This window comes from Calidris pugnax, unplaced genomic scaffold (assembly GCF_001431845.1).
Source record: "Calidris pugnax isolate Ruff unplaced genomic scaffold, ASM143184v1 scaffold32, whole genome shotgun sequence".
Classification (NCBI taxonomy): Eukaryota; Metazoa; Chordata; class Aves; order Charadriiformes; family Scolopacidae; genus Calidris; species Calidris pugnax.
The window spans coordinates 11,039,622-11,064,842 of record NW_015090783.1 but is presented as its reverse complement, the minus strand read 5'-3'; the positions used below and the strand labels follow the sequence as shown (position 1 = coordinate 11,064,842).

The 25,221-nt window shown below is 38.4% G+C and overlaps 1 protein-coding gene across 1 annotated transcript in view; it reads left to right on the top strand.

Moving 5' to 3' along the window:
• The window catches only part of MED13L (mediator complex subunit 13-like), a 182,038-nt gene that overhangs the window by 62,916 nt on the left and 93,901 nt on the right, over nucleotides 1-25,221 (top strand). Inside the window, exons 2-3 of the mRNA XM_014963264.1 lie at nucleotides 12,750-12,834; nucleotides 17,400-17,483. Coding sequence (XP_014818750.1) covers nucleotides 12,750-12,834; nucleotides 17,400-17,483 — 169 coding nt within the window. The remainder of the gene's footprint in view (nucleotides 1-12,749; nucleotides 12,835-17,399; nucleotides 17,484-25,221) is intronic.

The following is a 25,221-nucleotide window of genomic DNA, read 5'->3' as shown; positions in this document are numbered from 1 at the left end:
TGCCTCCGCCTTTGGGTGTAATCTTTGGCGTTTTGGTGACTGTGATGGCAAGAAGGGGACATACGTCGATCCCTGGGTCATGCGAATGCTCTAATTCATCTGTAGTTTATTCCCTGACAGGTCTGAGCAGGCAGAAATGCCCCAGTAGCTGTGTGTCTTTCGACTTAATTAAATCCACTTTCAGAAAAGCTAAACTGTTTGGGAAAAAGATTAAACAAGACAGTTTAACTAATTGAAAATGAGAGAAATCCTGAATTCTCTTCATCCTAAAAGATGTAAATTGACTGTGAATGTTGGGTGTGCTTTATACTGTTATACTTTTCTCTGAGCTAAATTATTCTTTCCTTCTCTCTTAGTGTATATCTACAGATAAAATAGATTAACATGCCATAATCTTAACTACTGGTTTAATAAGGCAAAGGCAAATTTTGTTACCATTTATTCCTGGAGTCCTCAGAGAACAAAGCTTTAGAAATATATTGATTTTAGGGGCAATCCGCAACCCTGGTTTTTCATAAATCAAGTACTTGCAATTGCCACGCTTCTGACATGGCCCATATGCAATAAATGTAGTTGGTTAGTGACACGGGCTGGAATGAAAGGAAAAGGAGGAGAGAGTCCTGTAGGCATTGCTGGGGAGCTTAGCCACTGCCTGATGTATAAGGTGAGTTTCAGCCATGGTGAAAAGATAAATTATAGCAGAGCTGTTTTATTTGTTGCTGAGGAGGTCCCGCTGTGCAGGTAACAGTCCAATGAAATTAAGGAGTAAAATGAAATAGGTAATTTATAACCTTTTAGGTAGTTCTTATGTAGAGGAACATTCAACAATGCTAAATTAAAATACAAATTTATGTGTATCTCTTCTGTTTGTGATCGCACAACAGTTGCTTATTCTTAAATATGCTTTCTTAGATGAGTTCTTATTCTTCTCCTGCTTACAAGCCCTTTCATTTTGTTTCTTCAATGAAGATGTAACAATTTATGACATCACATTAATATCCATGGCAACAGCCTGTAAAGTGAACAACATATTACATTTGCATTGCAGAATCAGCAGCCAGGGAGATGGCTCCTGTTGAAGTAGCTCCAGCAGCAAATACAGCAGATGCCCGTGAAGGGGAACTTTTGTAGATGTGTTTTCTTAAATTTTAGAAAACTCATCTTTAGAAGGAGTTCCCAGTATAAAGGATTCCGAAGTTGCATTCCTTTTTTGATTGTATAGAAAGTCATCATTTCTTCCTGGGCAGGTCCTCTCAGTGCCCGCTGATCGTCAGGGGAATGGTTCTCAATTCTGCCTTCTGTTTGCAGGAACTCTGCTAGAAGAATCTTTGTACAACAGGACTGGCTTTAAATTAATAATTGCTTTATCTGTTCAGACTTAATGATTATGAGAAAAAGTGCATACTTGATGGCCTCAGGTAGTCTGTAAAATCTTGACGCTTAGTTTGTTATTGTGCACAATTCCAAGGATTTATGTGTTTCCAGGATGGCTCTCCAGTCTGCAGCAATTAATTTTTTTTTTCCATCCTCAATCCTGTACACCATGTTGTGTCATATTCATAACTATTTTTTTCTCTAATATCTTCTGATTATAAATAAGAATAAATGTATTCTTAAAAATAAGAAAATGCTGATTAAGAAATTGTCTTTCTGGCCCCGTGTGAAAGAGCATCTGTAGCATTCCCTGCATGACAGACTGGGATAGCTGGGGAGCAGGGAGGGAGAGGGCTTGGTTTCCAGGAGTGAGTTTTTTAGCACTTGTGATTTGTTTGTCCCTCTCTCCTTGCCTGGCCAGCCTTTTGAACAGCCCTGCGTTGTGCTTCTCTGATTGCCATTTTGCTGATTCTGTGAAGGGGGAGGAAGAATCCAAGCACATCTGACCTTTCCTGTGTGGAAAGGTGCTGCCAGTGTAGCAATTGTAGTAATAAGTAATGTTTGTGAAGCTCAGCGTTATAAAAAAGCTACCTCAGTGTAGCACCATTGCAGGAGCCTCGTTAAGTGGGAAACTTTCCAGGAAAGACCAAATGTGTAAAACAATATTAATTAAAAATCAAAGATGCCTGAAAACATACAAGTGTCTGTTCAAGCAGCGGAAGTAATGGACATAAGGATTTTCACAGATCTTATTTAGCCTTTCTCAAGGGATCATTATACAGATTTGATACAGGGCACTTAAACTAGATTATTTTTCAAGGAAATTATTCTGCTTTTAAAGCTATTTCATACAGAGGGTTTTATTTTAAAAGTAGCAATTAAACTATTCCTACTCAAAATTGGCCCGCTCCTACTACGTTTATTATTGAATGTGGTCTTTTTTTTTTTTTCCAGAGGTTTTATTTTTAGCATGTATGATCTCGTATCCTTTTCTTAATCTGAAAAACAGATCCTACGGGAAGAGTCCAGGACCCAGTTACGCGCAGCTCCCTCTGCCGGCTCTCTGGCAGAAGATGACAAAACTAGATTTAAAAACCTGTTTGATGTTCTGCTGCCTAAATATCAGACCATTTTGTTGCTAGAACTCAATACGTGGTGGTATTGCACAAAAGCTGTTATTTCACTTCAGTTGAAACAGTGGCAAGCTACAGTTAAACCTTTGCTTACAGAAGAGCACAAAGTATTTTGGCATGTTTCTTGGGGAGCACTAAATCCAGTAAACAACAAGCAAAACAACAAAAATACAAAAATATGGTTGTCTTGTCTCTGAAGTCTTTTCTAGCCTTTCATCCTGTGCCTGTGGTTTTGAAAGTCTGGTGTTCTCTCCAAAAGCACCTGTGTATGAGGGAAACGGTTTGTACTGTCACATTTCAAAAAAGAGACTTCATTTCAACCACTTCTCCTGTTCTTAATACCTAAACTTAAGATGCGTTTTTCTGTTTGGTGTGGGGTTTGTTTTGTTTTGGTTTTTTTCAAAAAATATTAGCAAACCCGGGAGTCTGGAAACTTTTTTTTTTTGAAAACACAGTACTTCATTTACCAGCATCGAGTCTGACCGTAGACCTTTTTGCAGTGATATTAGGTTATTGCTATAGCCTGACCCTCTGTTCCTAAAGTATGTATAAACATTGTACGCTGAAATTTATTGCTTAACTTTGCTCCTCAAAAAATCTGCCAGCAATATTAAATATGGGTTTGCCTATTGCTAACTACTGCTTTCTGTTTGTATATCTAGTGATTGATGGGTGGGGTTTGGGATTTTTGAAATGGCTTCAACTTTTGCTTCAGCAAGTATTTAAGTAAACAAATTGCAAAGTCAATTTTGCAGTTCACTCCTGTGAAAAATATTGTAATGAATTCCAGCAGAGAGGTAGGAAAACAAGTAGTAAAAGAAGCTTTAAATCATTATTTTCAAATTCTGTATAAACTAAACACAAATGTGTTTGCTCAACTCCTTTTCCACTTTTCAAATAGTAATATGAAGGGACTTATCTACTATGTTCCACATATAATGGAGCTAGTGCTGTAGTTCACATTTAAAACCTTCAGCTCTTCTGTGTTTGTGATACCTGATGTATGGTTAAACAGGAGGCTGCTATAAAAATATTTCCTATATTCCTTAGTTAAATCAAAGTTTTGTTTTCTCACAGTGTAGCATTACAAGTAAGTTAAGGAAAAGAAGACTAATGAAAATTGTTATTTCTATAGCCATTAGGTTAAAAAAAATAAAAGAAGAAAATAGTAGGCTGGGGGCTGTAAGTAATGACATGGTACCAAAAGGAAGTGTGAAGTGAGGAAAAAATAAGCACAATTCTTAATTTTTAGGCAGGAGAGTAAACTCAAATTTTAGCTAATGGAAACACAAATATTTACCCGATTAAATAAACACACAACTAAGATGGAAATATTATAGTTTTTTGTTCTACAGCGTACAGCCTAGCTCAGGGAAGATAGCTGTCATCATGGTGAGACTGGGCAGCATCACACTCTTGAATTCCCTGTAAATGCCTGTTTGGGTGGGTTGGAGATCTTGTCTTTCTTACATCTGGAGCCTTAACATATCAATTAAAAACTGTGGCAGCCTGCGAGCATATTGCAAAGCAGCAAATAATCATGAAAAAAGCTGGCTTCCTTAAAGATTATATTTTTTTTTCCTGTCTGTAAATGTGCTCGTTGTGTAACGCGACTGCATTAGCCTCCACGAAATGCAAGAACTGGAAGGCAGGAAGCAGCGGTTCCATTGTTGTCACTCCAGGCATGTCTAATGAATCGTGTTTCCATGTTCTCTCGGTCACGCCGCGCAGTGCCCTGGGCCAGCGCTGAGCCCCCTGTAGCAGGCTCTCTAGGGTGAGGGTGGGCAGCGCAGCGCCGTGGGGGGATGCTGCTGTGTGCCCTGCGCTCCCCGCAGCTGCGGGCATCGCTCACCAGGGCTGGGGCGGGAGGGCCACTGGAAGCGTGGAGTGGCAAGTGGAAGCTTTACAGGGACCCAGCTCCTCAGAATTGCAGTGTCAAATGGAATCGTCTGTCTTGAGCTGGGCAATTGTAAGGCAAACCTGTGTTCAGAGGGGAAGCAAGCATCCCGGTGCTGCTTTCCAAAAGGATCTGTCTGTATTTCAAGAATGACGTCTTGCATACTTTATAAATGAGAAAAGACTTCTGGTTCCTTTCGCTTTCCAAGTATGGATTAATACAAATTGTATTTTTCCTAAGAACAAGCCTGGTGTTACTCTGGTGATGGCTGAACTTGCTCTAATTTCTCTTCAGAGACTCGCTGCCCTCGTACATTGTGTTACCTCCAACACAGCTCCTCGCCTGTAGGGGAGGGGGAAATGTGCTCTGTGTGCTCTCCATGAAAAACAACAGTCATGTTTAGAGAAGAAAAAGAAAAGTCCATGTTCTCATTACATTATCAGTGCAGAGGGGAAGACCTTACTGGTACAGATACAATTCAGCAGATCTATTTCCTTTGAACCTGGAAAGATGAAAAGGCAAAAGTAGGAGGTTTGCAGCCAATGTGTGGAATGAGGGTTGCATTGGCTGTAAGTGCAAGGTGGGCAGTGGAAATGGGGGGGAATTAAAGACTTGGAGATTTGGAAGGGGAACGAGGAGAGCAAAGCAAGTTTGGAGAGTAAGGATTGTTTCCTGGGGTTAAGAAAGCCTGGAAATACTTAAAAAAAAAAATAAAATCTCTTTTCCTTCAATTTTTTTATGTTACTTTTATGTTCTTCTGAGAAACTACTTTTAATGCCCTTATACCAAAGAACTGCAGAGGGAAATAAAATGTAACTGAAAATGAAAAGTTCAGAAATGTGGGAGGAAATGCTGGAAACTCCAGGAGTAAACTTGAAGTACTTTCTTAAGTGGCATCCTTAACCTTGAGCACTTCAGAGGAAGATGATGAGAATCTCTCAAATTTTAGTCCCATTTTCACTATGGTCAGGTTAATGCTTTTCATCTATAGGAAATGCCTCTGCAAAGAAAGGTGAAGCAGTTTGAAAATAAACCTACTTAACACAAACACAGGGCAGGACAAATCAAACAGTGTAAATCGGGGATTTGGGGGGGATTTTCTGGTGCGTGAGAGCAGGTTCCAGGCTGCAAACAGCGTCCTGTGTTACTTCAGGAAGCAGCGTAAACCGCAGGAAAACTATGCTGTATTTTTATATTCATTTTACTCTTTCTTGGGATGGAGCTGGTGATTGTAAAAGGCATTCAAAGGAAAAACCTCACAGCAAACCAAACTGTTTTATTTGGAATCTCTTCCATCTCTGAAGCGAGCTGCTCGGCTCTCTGGCATAGCTAATTTTGCATTCCTACATAGAAAGCAGGCTTGAGCTATAATTACACAGAAATGTTTATGCTGATTTCATAGATGATAATTCTGGTTTTGGAGAAGTTAGATATTACCCCTGGATTTTTGGAATATTTTGAAGTGAACTTCTAAAGAACCAGAAGTGATTACATATTTTGTGTGGCCAGTCTGTCCCTAGTGCCCTTTGAAATGTTGCCTGTAAGTGTGGTACTGAGAAAATGTCACTGTGAAGGGCTGCAGTGGGGGGGTGACAATAGACCGTGGAGCAACGTGAGAGTGTGGGATGGGAAGAGGGAGAGAACAGAACATTTAAATGTATATTTTTATAAAAAACAATTTTGTACCTACTAGGAGCGAGGAGGCAATGAAAGTAATACTTTTAAGTAGTGCTAACGTGATCTAAGTGCAGATAGTTACCTACCATCTGTTTTTCAATAAATAGCTATTATGCTGATTTCTGTTTCAATGCTCAACAATTAAAGCCTCGTAGTATTCCTGTGATATTCAACAGCTGGTGCCTTTGAAGGTTTTATTTATCTTTCTGAAGTGCAACAATTTTAGTTTCATAGCCGACTCTACTTGAAAGTGTTAGTTTTTGTATAGAAAATTGTGGTCCATTGAAATGCAAACTTGGGTCGTGTCTGAACAGGATCTCCAGCCACAGCCCTCCTTAATGTTCTGATTTCCCTGGCAGTGTGGTAGGGAACTGGTGCTGTTGAGGACACCTGGATTGTGGGATTTGATTGGGAAAGCTGCTGGGCATGTGCAGCACCTTCAGGTAAGCTCTGTTTGCAAATAGATTGCTGCAGATGGATGGTTCTGGTGAACCCGCCCTTCTTCTGGACTGGTTGTGCTTTGGCTGGGAGACAGAGAGCCAAGATGAATTCTCAGTACTGTGCGAGTAAGCAGTACAATTTCCCTACAATCATAACCAGTGCAAGGAAATTAGATCTCTAAGTGGGTTGAATCTGATTTAGTAATAAGTCAATTTAATCACTAATGACTTCAAACGCAGATTTTACAAGGTGATCAATGGCAGTATAACAATGATCGATCAATAGCATTGCGTTTAATTGGATTTTTATGGGTATAATATAGTTTTTCAGAATTAATGTACCATTGCATTGCTTTGTTACTCTTTTAACTCAATTTTTTAGAAGAAATGATGCTTCAAAATGCTAGTTGGTCTTTGAAATATTGTTTTAAGGGCACGTTAATAAAAATTAAAATGAAAAATTAAATGCTTGCTTTTAGTAATTGAATTTCTGATTTTGTTCCAGTTATTTGGCCATGTGTTTTTAAAAACTGTGTCTACACAGGGAAGAAAAAAAACACACCACATTGTTCATAGTTCATGGTAACAAGGAGACAGAATATCAAAGAGTAAGAGGGAACACGCACTGCTCTGAATATGAATCCCGAGTAGCTGAGTGACTCCCCATCCTCAGCAGTTTGACATAGTAATCTTCCCTCCAAGTAATCTCCTTGTCCCATGTGTCTTGCTTTAATCTATCAGTATTTCTGCAGTGTGCAGCAAGAAATTGATTTTCAGTAATTTTAATGGCTGAATAACTGGTCCTGTCCCAGAGTGTTTTTTCGTATTTGCAGTGGCCAATGTGGTAACTGAAGTCAGTGTTCTGGATAATAGGTTTCATTAGTTTTGATGCCTGAGGCAAAAAAGCAGTAGGTGGGAATAAAGACTGTTTTTGATGTCTAGACGTTCATTTCAGCTGTTGCTGCAATATGATACATTAAAAGGAAATATGTAACATAGCTCTGAGGAAATATGTATTCTTTGAAACTAATTCTACTTTTAAACTGCATAAGGCGGTGTGACCTGAATTATTAAAATGTGGGTGGCTGAATTTCTTAAAGGTATAACTATCTCTGCGATGCCGACGCAGTCTCAACTTGCTTCGCTCCTTCCTTCCTATATTTCTTTTAAGTAAAATATGTCAGTTTGGTCACTGAAGCAGAACAGAGATCTTATTATCTTTCCCGTATCTCTGCTGGGAGACCTAAAATTATTGAAGTATTTGCTTTGATATTTTGCTGTGACTTCTCTCCTTGAAATTTTTATAATGGTTCCTTTTTTTTTGAGAACATGGCTGGCTTCATAAAAATCATTGGACACTTTGAAGACCTTAATATCTCTGACTTGAAAATAAAAAAAGACCCCAAGCCAACTAAGCTGCTCATTAATGTATGTTTAAATTATAAATTTCCAGTGTAAGTCTAAATTATTGTAGTTGGCTTTAATTCTTCTAACATCTGATCTGCAAGGATAAGCTTAATAATCAGCACAGATGTTCTGTTAATTTTTTGAACATATCGAAAAGAAGTGCTAATAAACATTTTAAAACTTTTGATGTGAAGGTTATCGATTATTATATTGATTATTATTTTCAAAGAGAAAATACTTTTTGTTTGCAATTGAAAAATATTGAATTGTATTTTTTTCCAGGTGTTTTAACCAAAAGGTGTTTTACCTCATTCCTGTACACATGTGTACACTGGATAATGATGATAGGCAGGTACTCAGCTGTAACTAACTTTCATTTGTACTGCACAGTGCCCTGTCAGCTTAGGCAGAATTCTTTTTTGCCATTGTATCTGTGAAAACATTGCTTTGGTGTGTTAGTAAATTTCCTTAAAAATTTTAATGACTATTTGTATAGTCATTATATTTATTTATATATTCATTTTCTTAACTCATAGATTGAAACAATGATGCCTCTTCAGATACACAGGTAGCCAGTCTTGTACAAAAATACTCTATCTCACATCTTCCCCCCCTTTTGAAAGATACTGGCAATTTCACACTTCTTTGGATCCATATGCTTCCTCAGTGCTCTCTCCACTGGATTTAAAGAGCGTGTCCCAAGAATGATGTAGTAAGGGCAGTGAGACTGGCTATATTGACTAAACATTTTATAGAATTAGAGTTAATGGCAGAGATACTGTGACCTTATCCTCTTGATTTTTTCCAAGAGTCCAAAATTTGAGAGATGGAGTCTTATTAGACTTAGTCGTTTATTTTGAGAGGTGATTTCATTTTTTAAAAAGCAAGAAAATACACATAGCGGTTGCTTATTTTGGTGAGAAATGTAGTGGTAAAGTTATCCCTCTATTAGGGACAAACAGCGAGAAGGGGATGAACTGCCTGTTGTACAAGAAAGTAAGTGCTACTCCCAGTTGTCATCTTTGACTATTCTGGCATGTAGACATGCTTAGATAAGGTAGTTACCGTGCACAGAAAAATATATATATCTATACACAGATAGAGAAACAGGTGTCTATCTTTATAAATATATCAGTTGAGGATCAGTAGATCCTGGACTCCTGGAGGTCGGCCGGTCTGATGTCCTGCTCAGAGTGGGATTGCCGCAAACAACAGCTCAGATTAGTGATGGCTTTGCCTGCCCAGGGCCTGGCAAGTGGTGACCCACTGTTTTGTCCCCCCTTTGTTGCCTCTCCAAAACTCATCTGCCCTCTGACTTCTATGGAGCAAAAAGCAGCTACCAGCTCTGTTGTACTCTTTCTCTTACTAAAATTCAATCTTTACTTGATTCTTCCTCTAGAAGTTTTCTTTTTTGAAGATGGCTTTCACAGCTGCTTTATAATTTCACATTTGTTGCCTCCTAAAGAGAAATACTTCAACTAGAGTAACAGAAAATACCTTCAGGGCAGGATCTAGGTGCTTGGCCTAAGTATGTTTCTGAACCTCTGCAGCACCTGCTTTCTGTTACCGTGTGCCAGAAAATGCTGTCAGGCAGCACTGAAAGGCTGGTGAGGGCTTGAGTTGAGAGTGTTGAGTGTTTAAAAGCATTACAAATCATTGTGTAGACAGAGACCAACAATTATTTCCCAGTTCAATCTTCTATAAGGAATTTAAAATATTCTTCTAAAATCTAATTACATTATTACAGCGTGAGGAACTTTGCAGTTTACAGGGATAGTCTAATCTCTAGTGCTTTGCCAAGGTTTGTTACTGATCATTATTTGCATCTTGAAGTTGTAACTTGCTCCAGTTATTTAAGCTCTTTTCCTTTTGGAGACTGGATCAGGAAGACACAGAGCAGAGAGGAAGTGAAATGCTGCAGTTCTGTTTTTTTCTCCCCATTTTTATGGCAACAGGCACATGTACATATTATCAATTGTGAGATGAACATTTTTAGCAGGATAAAGTAGTATTAGAGGTAACTACAGTAAGTGTATTGCATTAATGTATCTGGGAATCAAAAGGCATTATTTATTAAAGGAAAATGGTTATGAAGGTGTCTTATGCTATACTTAAAGTAAAAATTAATAGGGGAATGATTTTATTTCCATTTCATATCTAATTTATGTGAATGCCGAGTAATAAGAAAACCAGTTTGGAAAATTAAAATATTGAGGGATGATACCACTTCAGACTTTCCGCTTTTCCTCGTCCTACTCAGCGGCTGCTGCTCAGCCAGTCTGGTCTCGTTGGCAGATTTGACCCTTGGGACTTACCTACAAAGATCTCCACCGTGAGGCTAACAGTGCTTTTACCTGCTTTTCCTGGGCTTTGGGATGCATCCTCTTGTGCTGCTGTTCCTTCTCTGAAGTGCAGGATAACCAGGAATCCAGCTATGTTGCTCTGTAGGGAGGGGAGTGCTGCCAACTTCCATTCCCTCCTTTTCAGTCCTTCTGCTGGGATCCATAGGTGGTTGGTGTCACACCAAGTGCTGCCAACTTCCATTCCCTCCTTTTCAGTCCCTTCTGCTGGGATCCGTAGGTGGTTGGTGTCACACGGGTCCTGGGGAAATGGATCCCAGTTTGTGGAACAGTAATAGGAATGTGTAACCCAAAGAGGGAGCTGTGCCAGTCACAACTAAGCAGGGCAAAAGAATACAGGTAATGTCCAGTACCTAAAGAATTTGGTATTAAAATTATTCCAACTTGACAGAATATTACCTTAGAAATGGTGTAAAGCAGTACAATCTGTTCTAATTTCTTCTGGAATTAATGGCAAAAATATACTTGCAGGAAGCAGTTTTGATAGATAATATAAGCTGTTCTTTAATTGGGTCCTACTGGTTTGTTGTGCATACTTAGGAAAAGATAGTGAGTTATGATGGAGAACATCAGAACTGGCTAGGAGAAGTTTCCTGTGAAGTCATGGAATAAATTCTTGTCTCTGAAGTTGATGGAGGTACAATGCTGACTTCTGGCACAGGGTTAGGGTCAAACTTGCAAAGAGCTCAGTGCTGTATAATAGTGAATTTCTTTTGACTTTTACGAATTCTGTCAAAAAACCTCCTAATTTTTATTTAAATGTGGGGTTTCCATAAAGGTGAACTCAGGTGTGATCTCTCTCATACTGTAATATATAACTGTTTACCTATTTGAGAACTGTGTAGTTTTTAAGTGTGACCCTGTACTAGCCTTGCGGCTTCTTAGGCTTTGGTGGCTCTGAATTATATAGAACGTATACATCAATAGTTCTGAAAATGCACAGAGATTCTGAAGTTTCTTAAAAATACTGTTTTAAACATGAAATGTGAGTCCATGTGAATTTCTGTGTAGTAAACATCTATAGCACACTACATTCTCGGTGTCAGTAAGGTTTTGCAAGCATTAAAGCGTCTTTTCATGGTTTTACAGGGAAAGATATTTGGCTCATATTTGTGCCCAAAAGCCCAAGCTGCCTTTTCCTTCTGAGGGAGTAACTATGCTACTTGATAAGGTGATTTAGGTACTAAAGCCCTGGCTTTTTCATTCTGTAAAAGGGGAGAGGATCTGTTACCAGTATTAGCATATCACAACATTACGCATTAAAAAAAATGTGCCTCTTCTTGTTTGAGGTTATGTGACTTACGGTTACGGGGAGAAGCAGCAGAATAATGAACAATGCTGGGTTTGAGGCTTTGAAGCCGTAGTTGAAGACTGCTGGCAATATTAGTATTTTTCATACAGCAGAAACTCCTTAGAAGCTTTACTTTAAACATGAGTGTAGAGTAAACTATACTTAGATAATAATCTCTGCATGATAGACGTGCTGTTGGAAGGTTTCATCCTTTAAATTGGCCAAGGAGGGGTGTTAAGTATTCAGTTCTTAGCATGCTGTAGAATTTTGCGTTTGCATTTCTAAAGATCTGCAGAGTATTCCTGTAAAATTGAAATGACAGAACCCAGACAATTAACAAATTCTTACTCCTTGACAAAGTCATGTGATCATCTGGTTTTACTCTGCAGCTGAGATGGCATCTTCTGACTGAATAAGATTTAGAATCTGGTGGAGGCATAGCAAAAATAGTTTTAGCATCCAGAATCTGGTGGAGGCATAGCAAAAATAGTTTTACTGTTGGTAGTTTTAGCATCCAAAGCAAGTAAGGAGTAAGGAGAGCAGATCTTTTTGAGGTTTGTATACCCTTCAGGTATTTCATGCTGCACTCCACTGTGAGAGAATAATAGATTATTTTTTTTAACTCTCTATAATCTCTGCAGTTTGGTACAAAGTTCACAATTTTTATTTTGGGATAAAAAATGCTGTGTAACTTATTTTTGCTGTGTATTGTTTAAATTGCAATAATTAAGTCTGTATAATGGAGGAATTTCACTTCAGTGTGACAGTGAGAGGTTCAGGATAGTTGCTTAAGTTATGTAAGTCGATTTTTACACCTTTAATGATTCACTCTGTTTCTTGGTTGTCTGCATCTGCGGTTAGGTTTTAAAGGATCTCTCAGCAGTCATGGCAAAGAATGATTGTGAATTCCTCACCACCTACTTTAATATTGAGTGCTATAAACAAATGTGTTTACTTTTATGCTTTTGGTTTTGCTTTATTATTTTTTTTTAGTTCAAAGTTGGTGTCTTCAGCAAGTAAAGATTAAAGCTACTTTGGCAATATAGCTCATAGTACCATGTTTCATGAAACTGAACTGTTGAGAACAACTGTTCAACTATTGGAGTTATATTTTGTATAAATGGTTGTAATTCCCTATTCTGAGCATGTTGGCATTTTATGTTTTTGTAGTGGTGGAAGAAGGATTGTGGGAGAATGGACTTTCCTATGAGTGTAGGACCCTGCTCTTCAAAGCAATTCATAATCTTCTGGAAAGGTAAGAAAAATTCTATTGAACTCAAATATTTCATTTTGATGTTTAAAATAAGGCAGGATGCCTGCAGACCATTTATATTATTATTGATCTTAAATCACATTTTTTTAGAGGTAGAACTTTAGTGGAAGAGATGTAGGATAGAGATGGATCTCTTAAGTCGTTGACTCTGATAATGTGTCATAAAATACTGTGCAGACTAAATATTCATACAAAGAGTAATGTTGATACATATTTCTGCTTGCATTCTTGTTGGGGAGCTATTTCAAAAGCAAAAAAAAAGTTTTCACCTTCTTCAGGTGTTTATAGAGAATGTGATTACACAGAATGATTATATCTGATCTCTAACTCCTTTGATGAGGTTAAATAGCACATATCTTAACAGATAACATTAAAAGATCTTAAGTCTGTTCTTCCAATCATTCTAGTTACGTGTGTGTTACAATTTGGCTAAATTTGTGCTCAATAATCAGAATGAAGATTAACAGTTTCTGAATCGGGGAGGCCTAATGTATCCTAGCATTGCTTTCTTTTTTCTTGATCATATACATACATATACACATATATATGTGTGTGTGTGTGTATAACATACATATATATGTATGACTTGACTGCAAAGTTCTTCTGTGATTAGTTAATACACTTACGGCTTTGTCTTCTTAATCCAGCTATCAACTCTTAAGCTTACTGAAGATTATCTCGTTATTAGGCCTTCAGTGTATGGCGTTGTCTTGGGCTGTCGCATTTTATTCCTTCTCTGTTACTGCAGTTCTTCAGGTCATCATCACCCTCCTGTATTATATTTCAGTTCTTCTTACAAATTTGGAGATCTCAGAATTCAGTGTCACTAGCCTATTCCCACTCTTTCTGAAATTTATAATAGTAAGAACAACAACAAAATGTAATGCAGCTCTCCTGTGTCCTTGTGTTACAGTTATTTTGCAGAACGTAGCATTGAGTATTTTTCAGTTAGGATATTAAATGGGACAAGATAAAAGTATTTTTCTCTCAGAAAATAAGCTATTTGCTTTGATGTAGATTTACTCGTAATCAGATTTGCATTGTGTTTCCTTGAGTGTCTCCTGACTGTAAGTTACCTCTCCATATATATAAGATTTTTGGGGATGTTTTTGTTTCCCATACCAAATCTTAAGTTACCACCATAATTATTTAATTTAAAATAATAGCAAAAAGTGCGTAGGCTTTACTAAAAAGAGAAGTAATGCTTCAATTTTTAAAGACCCATTTTATCCCATGTTTAGGGAAAGCTTGATTAATAAAAAAGGAGCCTTGAATTTCTTTTTGATCTTACCAGAAAGCCACAGGGCTGTTGCGTGTGATTTTTTTGTAGGGTTTTTTTGGCTTATTTTGCAGCTACTGGACGTAGTTCCCTCAGCAGGGCCGTGTGGCCACTCTGCGGGTGCCTCAGCTGCCTGAGGAGCCTCTGAGGGATGGAGGGAGGGAGGGAAGGGGTGAGAGGAGGCTGCTCGGAACCGGTTCCAGCCGGTTCTGTTGCCTCAGCTGCTTTCCCGCCCAGCGAGGAGCCTAAGGTGCCTCAGCCTGGCCCTGCTCGAGGGAGAAGTGGGGAAGAGCTGCTGGAGACAGGGTGTGAAAAAGACTTGTGGCAGGAAGCAAATGGCGGTGGGAAGAGCCATGACAGGCAGGTGACCCCCCACATCCACCCATCACCTCACTGAGCAGTCGCGAGGGACTGGGTGAAACCTGCCCTGAAAATATGGGAAGCTGTGACTAGGAAAAAGGGAGGGGAGACATTTAACTTAATCCTAGGAAGGGCAAGAACACTACCTGTTGGAGCGGGGCCAGAGGAGGCCCCGGAGATGCTGGGAGGGCTGGAGCCCCTCTGCTGGGAGGGGGGCGCTGAGAGAGTTGGGGGCTTCAGCCTGGAGAAGAGAAGGCTCCGGGGAGACCTTGGAGCCCCTTCCAGTCCCTCAAAGGGCTCCAGGAGAGATGGGGAGGGACTCTGGATGAGGGAGGGGAGCCCTAGGAGGAGGGGGAAGGGTTTGACCCTGCAAGAAGGGAGATGGAGCTGAGCTGTGGGGAAGAACTTGTTTGGTGTGAGGGTGGTGAGAGCCTGGCCCAGGTTGCCCCGAGAAGCTGTGGCTGCCCCATCCCTGGAGGGGTTCAAGGGCAGGTTGGAGGGGGCTTGGAGCAACCTGGTGTGGTGGGAGGTGTCCCTGCCCAGGGCAGGGGGTGGAATGAGATTAATTTAAAGTTCCTTCCAACCTAAGCCATTCTGTGCTAAAGGGTATTTATGCAACTGTTTATAGTCTTGTGTTTTTCCTCAGTACCCAAATTAGTGATGAGAAGTTTATGTTAATTGGAACATTAGAAAACATTAGAGGATCTGAGGAAATAATACTAAAATTATTATGGTATTATTTCATAATCATTATTGCGCCCTTGTCAGGTCACTTTTTTTCATAGAAAAATCAGAAATATGAGAGGTCAAGTGCCAGTGACAAGCTCTAGGACCTGTACTGCTTAGGAAGAAAATACCATCAGCCTTAACCAGAGAAATGAGGCAAGGAGTTCAGTGTGGTTTATGTCGTTATTTCATATGATTAAATAACTGCTTTTAAGTGTATACTCATTCGAAATTTTATGACCAGCTTTTTTTATTTTTTATGCAGGTTCATTATTACAGCTTGCTGTTAAAGGCTTGTTACTATTGAGTGCTTATATGGCAAAAATAATGACTTTCTGTCACTAATTGTTCACTTGGCTGAATCTTTTGAGATCCGTGCTTCTGCAGTCATGTTTCCCACTTCATACTTTAAATAACCTGTGATTTAGCTTAGCATGTGAAGGTTGGCTGATTTTTAAGGCCAAATCTACGCATGAAGACTTTTTTCTAGCAGAGTAGCATTAGTTTGAGGCAGTTAAACCTGCCATTGTGAGACATGATGATGTGGCATTAAAATGTGTGTGTGATGGGGGGAGTTTATTATATTTTTTGCTAGTACAGATTATTTTCCTTAGGGATCTGATGTAAACTTCACAGACTTCCTTTTGTTTGTATATAGTACGCTGACACTGACAGACTTTCTCTGATAGCAAATATTTCCTAGGGAAACAGTTGCTGAAGCATAGGTTGTTTTTTTTTCTTTTCCCAGCAGCACAAGAGCAGTGTCTTTAGATCTCTGCTGGTTTTGCTTCCAAATTCAGTTTAAGATATTGGTATATTCAGCTGGGCTGGATTCTTTCTGCTTTGAGAAAGTGCTGTTAGAATTTTCTTCAGCCTAACTTTAGCTTTGGGAAACCCTGCCAAGTTTATACAGAAGAATTAAGAGCATATTAGTGTCTACATTGTCTGTTGTCCATTTCCTATCTGTGTCTTCTAGGTATGCTTTTGAAGTACAGATCACACAGTTTTTCTAAACCCTGCAGAATGCACTTTCCCAGAAGGCTTAATGTGATTTTTTAATTTTGTTTTGTTTAGGCTAATCTCTAGCAACTGCTATAGAAATAAACTGTTGGAAAACTTTGAAGAATTGAGAAGTATAGTTCCTCCATCTAAATAAAGAAATAGTGATTAGACACAAAACATATAGGGAAAGCTTGTATATTGCTTGGTAAATAAACCACTAGCACTAAATGACCACTTTTTCAGATTTTTTTGAAACGTAAGATTTACCTTACTGAGAAATATTCTTTCATAACAGATTTCTGTGCATGATCCCTTGGGCAGTATGTTCAGCTGCATGTTTAATGTATGGAGCATACTTAAATAGGGTTGGCCTATTGCTAGTGTGGTCGATCTGTACAAGTGGTCTTGGAAAGGCATCAAGCACTCCTTGTCAACCTAAATTGGGTAATGGTCACTTTGCATCCTCACTGTTTGGGGTTTGTTTTTTGTTTTCTTTTTGTTTTAAAGCCACAGAATATACAGTTTCTATAAAGAAATTGTGCACTTCTAAACGGACCACAGAAAATGGGTAACTTACTGCTTTAAATTTAGTGACATGGCAGGATGTTTGTTGCAGTGAGGTCTTCTGAAAGAGGAAACAGTAACTATGGAAGTTTCAACACCTGAAATCAGGCTGTGGATCATGCCATGGAAAAAGGGGTGATTGTTATTATTTGGTTAATACAATTTCCTGTCATTCATATACTGTACTATGCCATTTGCATCCCAAAAGTACAGGAATACATATTCTATATCATGAAGTGTGAGAGAAACACTGCACAGAAAGTAATCAGTGCTATGAATTGTCTTTGTTAAAGAAGAGGAGTTTGAAAATTATGATGATGGGTCATTCAGCAAAAAGATTAGCATGGAGTGGAAAAGATTCTGTCAGAGATGAGGGGAAAATGCATATGTGAGGATCAGCATCAGCGACAGCATCGAGAGTTTGGACAGTGATTCTGTGTGACTAGTGTGGGAAAATAGAAAGTGGCAAAGTTACATGGAACTCAAATGCTACAGAGTTGATTTCAATATGATGGAGATTCAGCTGCTCAGTCCCTTAGATTTACTGTTCTCCAAGATGTCCTCTAATTGTGTCTTAAGATGTAACTAGTAATTGTTGCCGTAATTATTTTTCTAGGTGCTTGATGGATAAAAACTTCGTAAGAATTGGGAAGTGGTTCATAAGACCCTATGACAAGGATGAGAAGCCAGTTAATAAAAGGTAAGGTGATCTATATATCAAGTACTGTTTCTGTCACTGTTGTATATTACATGATGGTAATTTGCTGCATTTTGGTGGTAGTTTTTCCACTTCTTTTACCATGTAACAAGTAAAAGCACAGACACTGTTCAGTTCAGTAATACGTAGAAAGCAATTAAACTATTTTTCAGGTCTTGTTATGATAATTTGAGATAGGAAGGTAGATAGGTATTTAATTCCTGAACTCCACAGAAATGTCACTTATTTTTTTATATCTTTTGAAGAGCATCTGCCTGTTTCTGTCATTATACAGCAGAATTGCAGGTAGTTATAATAAATTATTTTAATTTCTGGACACTTAACCCCAACCTGATACTTTAAGCAGTAAAATAAGTAGTATGTAGATTTACTTATTTAGTTTTTTTTTAAAGATGCCAGCCTTGATATGCAGCTCTGACTGGCAGGCTGACAAATGAGACCTGTGTCTTTGATTAATGTACTTCTTTTGCTGCAAGGTAACCATAGAAAAGGGCTAGCTGTCTCCACTTGCTCACTGCTATTTCCTCTCCTAGCTCTAAAGGTTACAATGTTCTCAGATCTTCTGGTACTTGCATTTATAGTCATCCGCTAAACAAGTTCTGTCAAAAATAATCTGAGTTAAGCTGAAACACAGATTTTCTAACGGGAATCATTTTGACAGAACTGGGTTAGGAAGTGACTAAACATGTAGTTATGCTGGAAGATTTGAAGGTAATGAGCAAGTGGAGATGAAGTTGGGGTGGCAACTTCTTCATCTGGCGTAGCTACAGTCACAACAGTGTGTCTGGTGGCAGCTGTGGGTACAGGTGGAAATCATTCTGTAGATCATACATACCTTCTCCCTCTCATCTCTCTATCTCACTGCACTGTCCTAAAACAGAAGTCTCTTACCTTTGTTACAGTGTAATAACTGTTGGCTTCAGTCTGTAATAGGCTTTGTGTTAACCAGGTACTTCCAAACAGCAGTTGTTTTTAAGATGTATTGCATTAATTAAACATGGATTTGTTGTCTTTCTAAAAACAGAAAGCATTAATTTACCACAGGGAAATTTCTAAATTTCTTTTATTGCTGTTTTACTTTTTGTGGCTAACTAGAACTACACTGTGCATGTGTAATCTTTGTTTTCACATGGGTCTTACGGCAAGAAGCCGTTGAAAGGTACAGGTTTTTTCCATGCCTTTGCCTGCCCTGCCCTCCCTCCCTCCTCTTTTCTCTGCTGCTTTTCTGATCACATCAAGATCTAGTTTAGTTTTCTGGAAGATTAATTCCCTAGAGTGACATAAGTAGTGGTATATTTACCAGCTTCTGGAAAAGTGAGGCAGCTCCTTTCAGCAAAAGCTATTTGTTTTATCAACTTCACTGCAGCCTTAGTGCTCAGATTAAATGTATTTGTGAGTCTCATGTCTGTTCCTGGAGTGTGTCAATTTAAGAACCAAAGCAGCTGATCCAGTTGATGGTGTCTGTCAAAACCAGCAGCAGCGCTGGCATGGAAGGGGGTGTTACTTTAGAATTCTGGCAGAATAGTAGGTCCTGTGTCTTATTTACATGTGTGTAACACTGACTCACTCGTACAGTGAGACGATCTGCAGGGGTTAATTACATTTGTAAATATATGTACAGTATGCACATAAATATATCTGGTCTGGAACATGTTACAAAAAGAATTCATGTTGAACTTGAATTGTATTTAAAGTATTCTTGTCTATAAAACACATTTTTACTGAGAATTTCAGGGTTGAAGAGTAGTCTCTTGATTTGAGGAAGATAATGTTTGTTGTTGGTTTGTGTGAGTTGCTGGTTTGTTTTGGTTTTTATAATGTACTTGCCGCTGTAGATCCTATGGATATACACCATTTTAAAAGCATTAAGTATGGCCTAATTTGAGATAGGTTTTATGTTGTTTCAGGTTGTTAATTTCTCTGCTATAAAGGTATCATTGGATTTAACTAATCATACTGAAAGATGGTTGTAAAGACTGTGCAAGTTGACAGTAGAGTCAACTGTCGGCAGTAGCAGCAAATAGCAGGAGGCTTTGGGGACTAGTTTCTCCACAAATTTCTTATTTAATCTTTTATGCTTTCCTTCTCAGCATAGCACAAAAAGCTATCTTTACACAAATTAAGCAATTCACATTAATTCCATATGAACTCTTTGTGAAACTCTTGCTCTAAGCAGCTGCTTGGTATAGGTAAAGCAATAAGGAGCAGTCACAGAAAGAAGAGGCCAAATGAGAGTATTTTGGTATTTTGTGCCTTCATAACAAAAAAAAAAAAGAAGTGGTATTTTAAAAAATAGTAGCTAAGCCCATGTTAATATATAAAATACTGGAAAGAAGTTGCAGGTATGTACAGTGATTAGGTTGAAGTCTGGGAACAGGTAATCCCTGTTGAAAATGCATGCACTATTCTCCTGGATTGGGGGAAGAGATCTATATAGATACATACTCCCCTTGAATGGAATAAAACTGAGCAGGTGTTATTCTGGCAAAGAAATACCCATGGTTTCCAAGTCTGCTTTTATACTTTTATCTGTGGCAAAATTAGTCATCTCAAATTTCCAACACCCTGAGTTACTAACTTCATTTCAGGAATATACTGAAAAGTCTTGAACTGGCTATAAATAAAAGAGGGAAGGAGTTAAAACTGACGTGGCTGGCTTTCCAGGAGTAAATTCATTCAGGGCCTGTGATTTTTGTGAATGGCATTAAAGAAGGGCGGGGAGGTCTCTGATTTTAGAATGAAGTTCAGAGATGAAGTGGAGCATGGCAGTGGCCATGACCTAGTTAGTCCTGAGATGTGAAAAGGAGATCCAAGAACAATAGGTGACCTTCCCAGGCAGTACTGGAAACAATATGCACCATGAGCTTTTCTGGTATTTTCAGGAGGAAGGGAACAGCAGAGGGAGTTACAGGCAGATACGTATATGGTTGTGTTTTCTTTACAGTGCAAACCAGATGCTTTTGACAGGAAATTCAGCACAGAACTTGTGGGTTTTCTTTCCCGAGTATCTTTAATATTATGTGTCACTTACTAAATAATTCTTCATGTTTTACTGTGTATTCTACAGCAGTGCGTGTCTGCAATATATTTCCACGCTACTGCTGGAAAATGGCAAACTTGCTTATTTATCTACACAACCTCCTAAAGGAGATCTGTACATTTGGAGCTCATAGAATTTGTCTGATACAAAACATTGATAGTGCCTTCCCCTCCCTGTGTGGTGAAAATTCATCTTCGCAGTCTGTTCAGAATCACTTTCCAAGATCTGTATGGGTGTTTTTTGTTTTGGAAAGCACCACCATAAAATGCTAAATTTGTTACTGACAAAAAAAAAAAAGAAGAGACTGTCATTCAATCTCTGCTAATTATTTTAGTTGATTGTGTTCTTGGTGTGTAATAGGAAATTGGGAGGAAAAAATTAGTTTGTTTTGAACTCTATGAGCAACTTAACATAAGTTGTTAAGCTGATTTTAATTTGCTTAAATGTAAAGAACATATGAAAAAAAATTGTTGCTTTTTTGTACCTTAATTAACTGATGGGTCATCCGCTTTTTCAAAAGACTAGGGTTTTTTTAGCCTTAGATGAAAAAAAGTTTCATCAGTGAAATATTTTGAAGTAGAGTTTATTTCTTTTTTTGTTACTAGGTGAGAAATCTGAAAGGTAGGAATGGTATTTGGATGGCCATGTCACCCCCTGTGCACTTGAAATAGTGCAGAGGGAAGAGTGGGATTACAGTTAGGCTGCAATGACAGGTAGTTCTTTAATTTCAGTTTCCAAGCAGGTTTCTGTTTCTGTCCCAGTTGATTATGACAACTTCATGTGATGCTGACAGAATATAGAAAATTCTGAGTTACGAGTGCATGGGCTGTATCTTAATAAATACAGTATCCTAAGCATCCACCTGCCAGCTCTCCACCCTTAGATCCAATCCATCAGCTTCTCCCCCTGTAACAGAGTTCAGTCAGTACATCCATATCCAGTTTTGCTCAATAGCTGCAGCTTCTCCCCCTGTAACAGAGTTCAGTCAGTTCCATATCCAGTTTTGCTCAATAGCTGCGTTTGTTTATTTGCAAGCATCAAAATTGGGCATTCATCAGTGCCATCAAAACCTGAAGGCCGCAGACACTTTAAGCGCTGCTTCCTTTGAGATCCTGGAAATTCTCAGTTTCCTGGGACTAGTCATAGGACTTACCCAAGGAATAGCTACATCAGTGCTACCAAAATTGACATTCAGCATTCCCTGTGTGCCATGCTGAGAGCCCCTGTCAGTCAGCCTCTTCATCCAAAAGCACCAGAGTTAGTGAGCCCTAGAGAAGAGCTGCAGCGCTGTGCCAGGAGGAACTGGAAACCAGTGGGACCAGTGCCTATCTAGGGCTGGAGCACCTTGTCTGAATCTGATATGGAGGTTTGGTCCTGGCACACAACATTACACAGATAATGTCTTTTGGCAAATGGTATTAAGGTGTTTCATTAAATGATGACATAATTCAGTAAAAGCATGGTAAAACAAGTTTAAGTGATCTATTTAAATTTTTAATAAGGTTTGAATTCCTAAGCTGAGAAATGGTAACTGATTGATTGTGCATGTACAGCTCACTGCAATGCAGTGAGAATGTCTCAAGTTAAGACTGGAGGGTTTTATTTTCTTGAATTCAAGAAAAACAATTAAATTGTTTTAATACTGCAAGTTTGTGTACTTTTATTTTAACCATATTTTTAAAAATTCAGTAATGTGATCATATGTGTTTCTTGAAAATGGTGAATAGTGTTACTACAGAAATATATACATACAGTGTTGCCAACTAACACCAACATAAGTGAGGAAAGACTAGGAAGGAAAATAATAAAAATCAGACCGATTTAATTTGAAATAATGTGTGCTTATTCATGACTTGTCAAAATAAATGTGATAGAAATAATGAGTAATAAGAAATACTGCGTATTTTTCAGTCATTTTTCTTACTGCTATAAAAATAAGCTTTTTTATTTCAGTTTAAGAGGCTTAGTTCCTAGACAAATATTTTCATATTTTTGAGGTTTAAGTTCTGAAATGTTATGTTCATCCTTGCTTAGTTTCTTCTCAGTCTTACTTACGGTTTCCGTAAAATCATGCACCATGCTAGTGTAGTATATCTGTGGCTGCTTGGCTGGGTTTTTGGTTTGGTTTTTTTTGTTTTTTTGTTTTTTTGTTTTTTTTTTTTTAAATTAGTAATCTTGTGTGTGCTAAAGGTAACTTAATTGGTACCTACTCTGAAATACTCGGTAGTGTACCCAATGGAGTACAGTCTGCATTTGTGTTTTAGCAGAAGGATTAGACAGAAAATACAGATTATAAAGTAAATGTTTTCACATGCATTTTTCAGCAAAAGCTGGAGTCGTTGATATAAGTATGCTTATATTTATAAATATGTTTAAAAGTAATTTGATATAAAATAATATCTTTTATATATTGAAGTATATTAATCTAATATCATTAATAAATTTAGTGTATTTTTATGTTGTGTAGACAGAAGACAGTAAAACATTAGTAACAACTTAGGGGTACTTAAGGATATTGTTAAGATGGCAGGAAAATGCTATTCAAGCAGTACCATTTTAATTACTAGTATCTATTGTGGATGTATGCTGCTGGTGGTCTTGGGTTATTTTGCTTGTGTCCATATATTCCATAATCTTGTATGTAAAATTCTTGATTGAGAATGTTAGCACACTGTGCAGAAAAAAAGCATTTTGGACTGAAGGTCTGTTCATGTGCTTTATTATCAAAGTAACTTTTTCAATAATCTGTAAATTAAGGATTGTTCTGTATTCAGTTGTCTGTTGTTTTTCACTTAATAATGAATATAGTAAAACAGCAGTTTCTAAAAGACAGCAAGAACTCTCACAGAGCATAGTCTAAAATTTCCATTGAATATATTAAATATTTGACCCAGCTTGTGTTACTTCTGCTCAGCTCTACATTATGCGATGTAGCTACAGCTGTTACTTCTTATGAATATCCTTCATTAAATGAAAGGGGCAGTGAGATTGTTGTACTTGTTGCAGCTACTGCTGAGGACTAATTTCTTCATGGTAATGACCTAGCCTTTTCATCTTCCTTTCCTGGGGTAATAACATTAAAAAGATAGCGGCAAAGCAACCCCAGGCACTGGTTCTTCAGATTCCGTGACCCTTGCCAATCAAGATAAAGTTCTGGGAACACCAGGAAGGCTCCCTTGGTGGGGTCATTGGTAAGATGGCACGGGAGCAGTGCTGCTGGTGTGCTGCACATCCCCACTTCAGCTCCTTCAGCTGCTGCTGGAGAGGAGCTTCCGTGGCTCTTGGCTGAATGCATGGAGCTGAGCCAGGCAGCTACGATGAAACATAGGGGACGTTGACAGGTGTGCCATTGGTTGTTCAGTCCTGTGATATTTAGTGTTTTGTTGATAGATGTGAGTTTGAAATTCCTTCTTTGCAATGTATAACCTTGTCTTGAGAACGGGGATTGTATTTGGGGCTGTTTAGTATGAGGAAGAGGAGGCTGAGGGGAGACCTCATCACGCTCTACAACTACGTGAAAGGACACTGTAGAGAGGTTGGTGCTGGTCTCTTCTCACAGGTAATTAGTGACAGAACGAGAGGGAATGGCTTCAAGCTCCAACAGGGGAGGTTTAGATTGAACATTAGGAAGGAATTTTTCACCGAAAGAGTGGTCGGGCATTGGAACAGGCTGCCCAGGGAGGGGGTGGAGTCACCATCCCTGGCTGTGTTTAAGGGCCGTTTAGATGCAGTGCTGAGGGACATGGTGTAGGGGAGGACTTTGTAGAGTAGGGGAGATGGTTGGACTCGATGATCCCAAGGGTCTCTTCCAACCTCAATGATTCTATGATTCTATGATTATTGTAGTGACCTCTTTGTGTGGATGCAGCATTATCTCAAAGCCGGACTGCTTCTAATGAAATTTATTGTGGTATTTGCTCTGTGTGTTTTGGAGCATCTGTGTGTCTCTGGCAGCCAAAACATGGGCAGGATGGTATGAGGCAGGAGGGGACGCAGCAGAATTGGCAAAGGGTTGGTAATCCATATACATAAATGTATATATACACACAAGGTTTCTGGAATGCCTACATGTATTCCAAATATTTGCCTTATTTAATGTAATTGAGACACTATGTTATATTTTACACATTTGTAACTTTTAAAAAAAGATATTTAAAGTTATTTAAAGATAAAAAGTTATCTAAACAGTTGAGATATTTTGAACTAGGGGTTTACAAATGGCAAGTAGCTCAAGACCACCAGAGTTGTGTATTTCTGTAGTCTTTTTCTATTATTTTTTGTGCCTTATTTTTATTTATGTAGTTTAGAAGTGACTTAGTATCTTCATTAAGTGTTTTTTGGATACACTTGTGTCAGACACTTGTACTTCAATAATTATATATGAAGCCTGGCTTAATCAGGACTTGGTGACCAATTAGTGAAGTCCCACTACTGTTTAAGCTCCTTTTCTCATTATACACTCACTATTGGCACTGTATATAAAGGATAAACTAAGTGCCCCTGATGTGCTGTTAATTAGATTTGTCAGGACTCCCAGTTGCACTGTCTGCCAAACACAAGTGTTGTCACTTACTGTATCAGTAATGAATTGACTTAAGGGCTTTTGTAGATATTTAGAGAGCTTTAGTTTTGAATACTTAAATCTGTTGCAACTATTATTGTAGTTTCAACTATACCTCT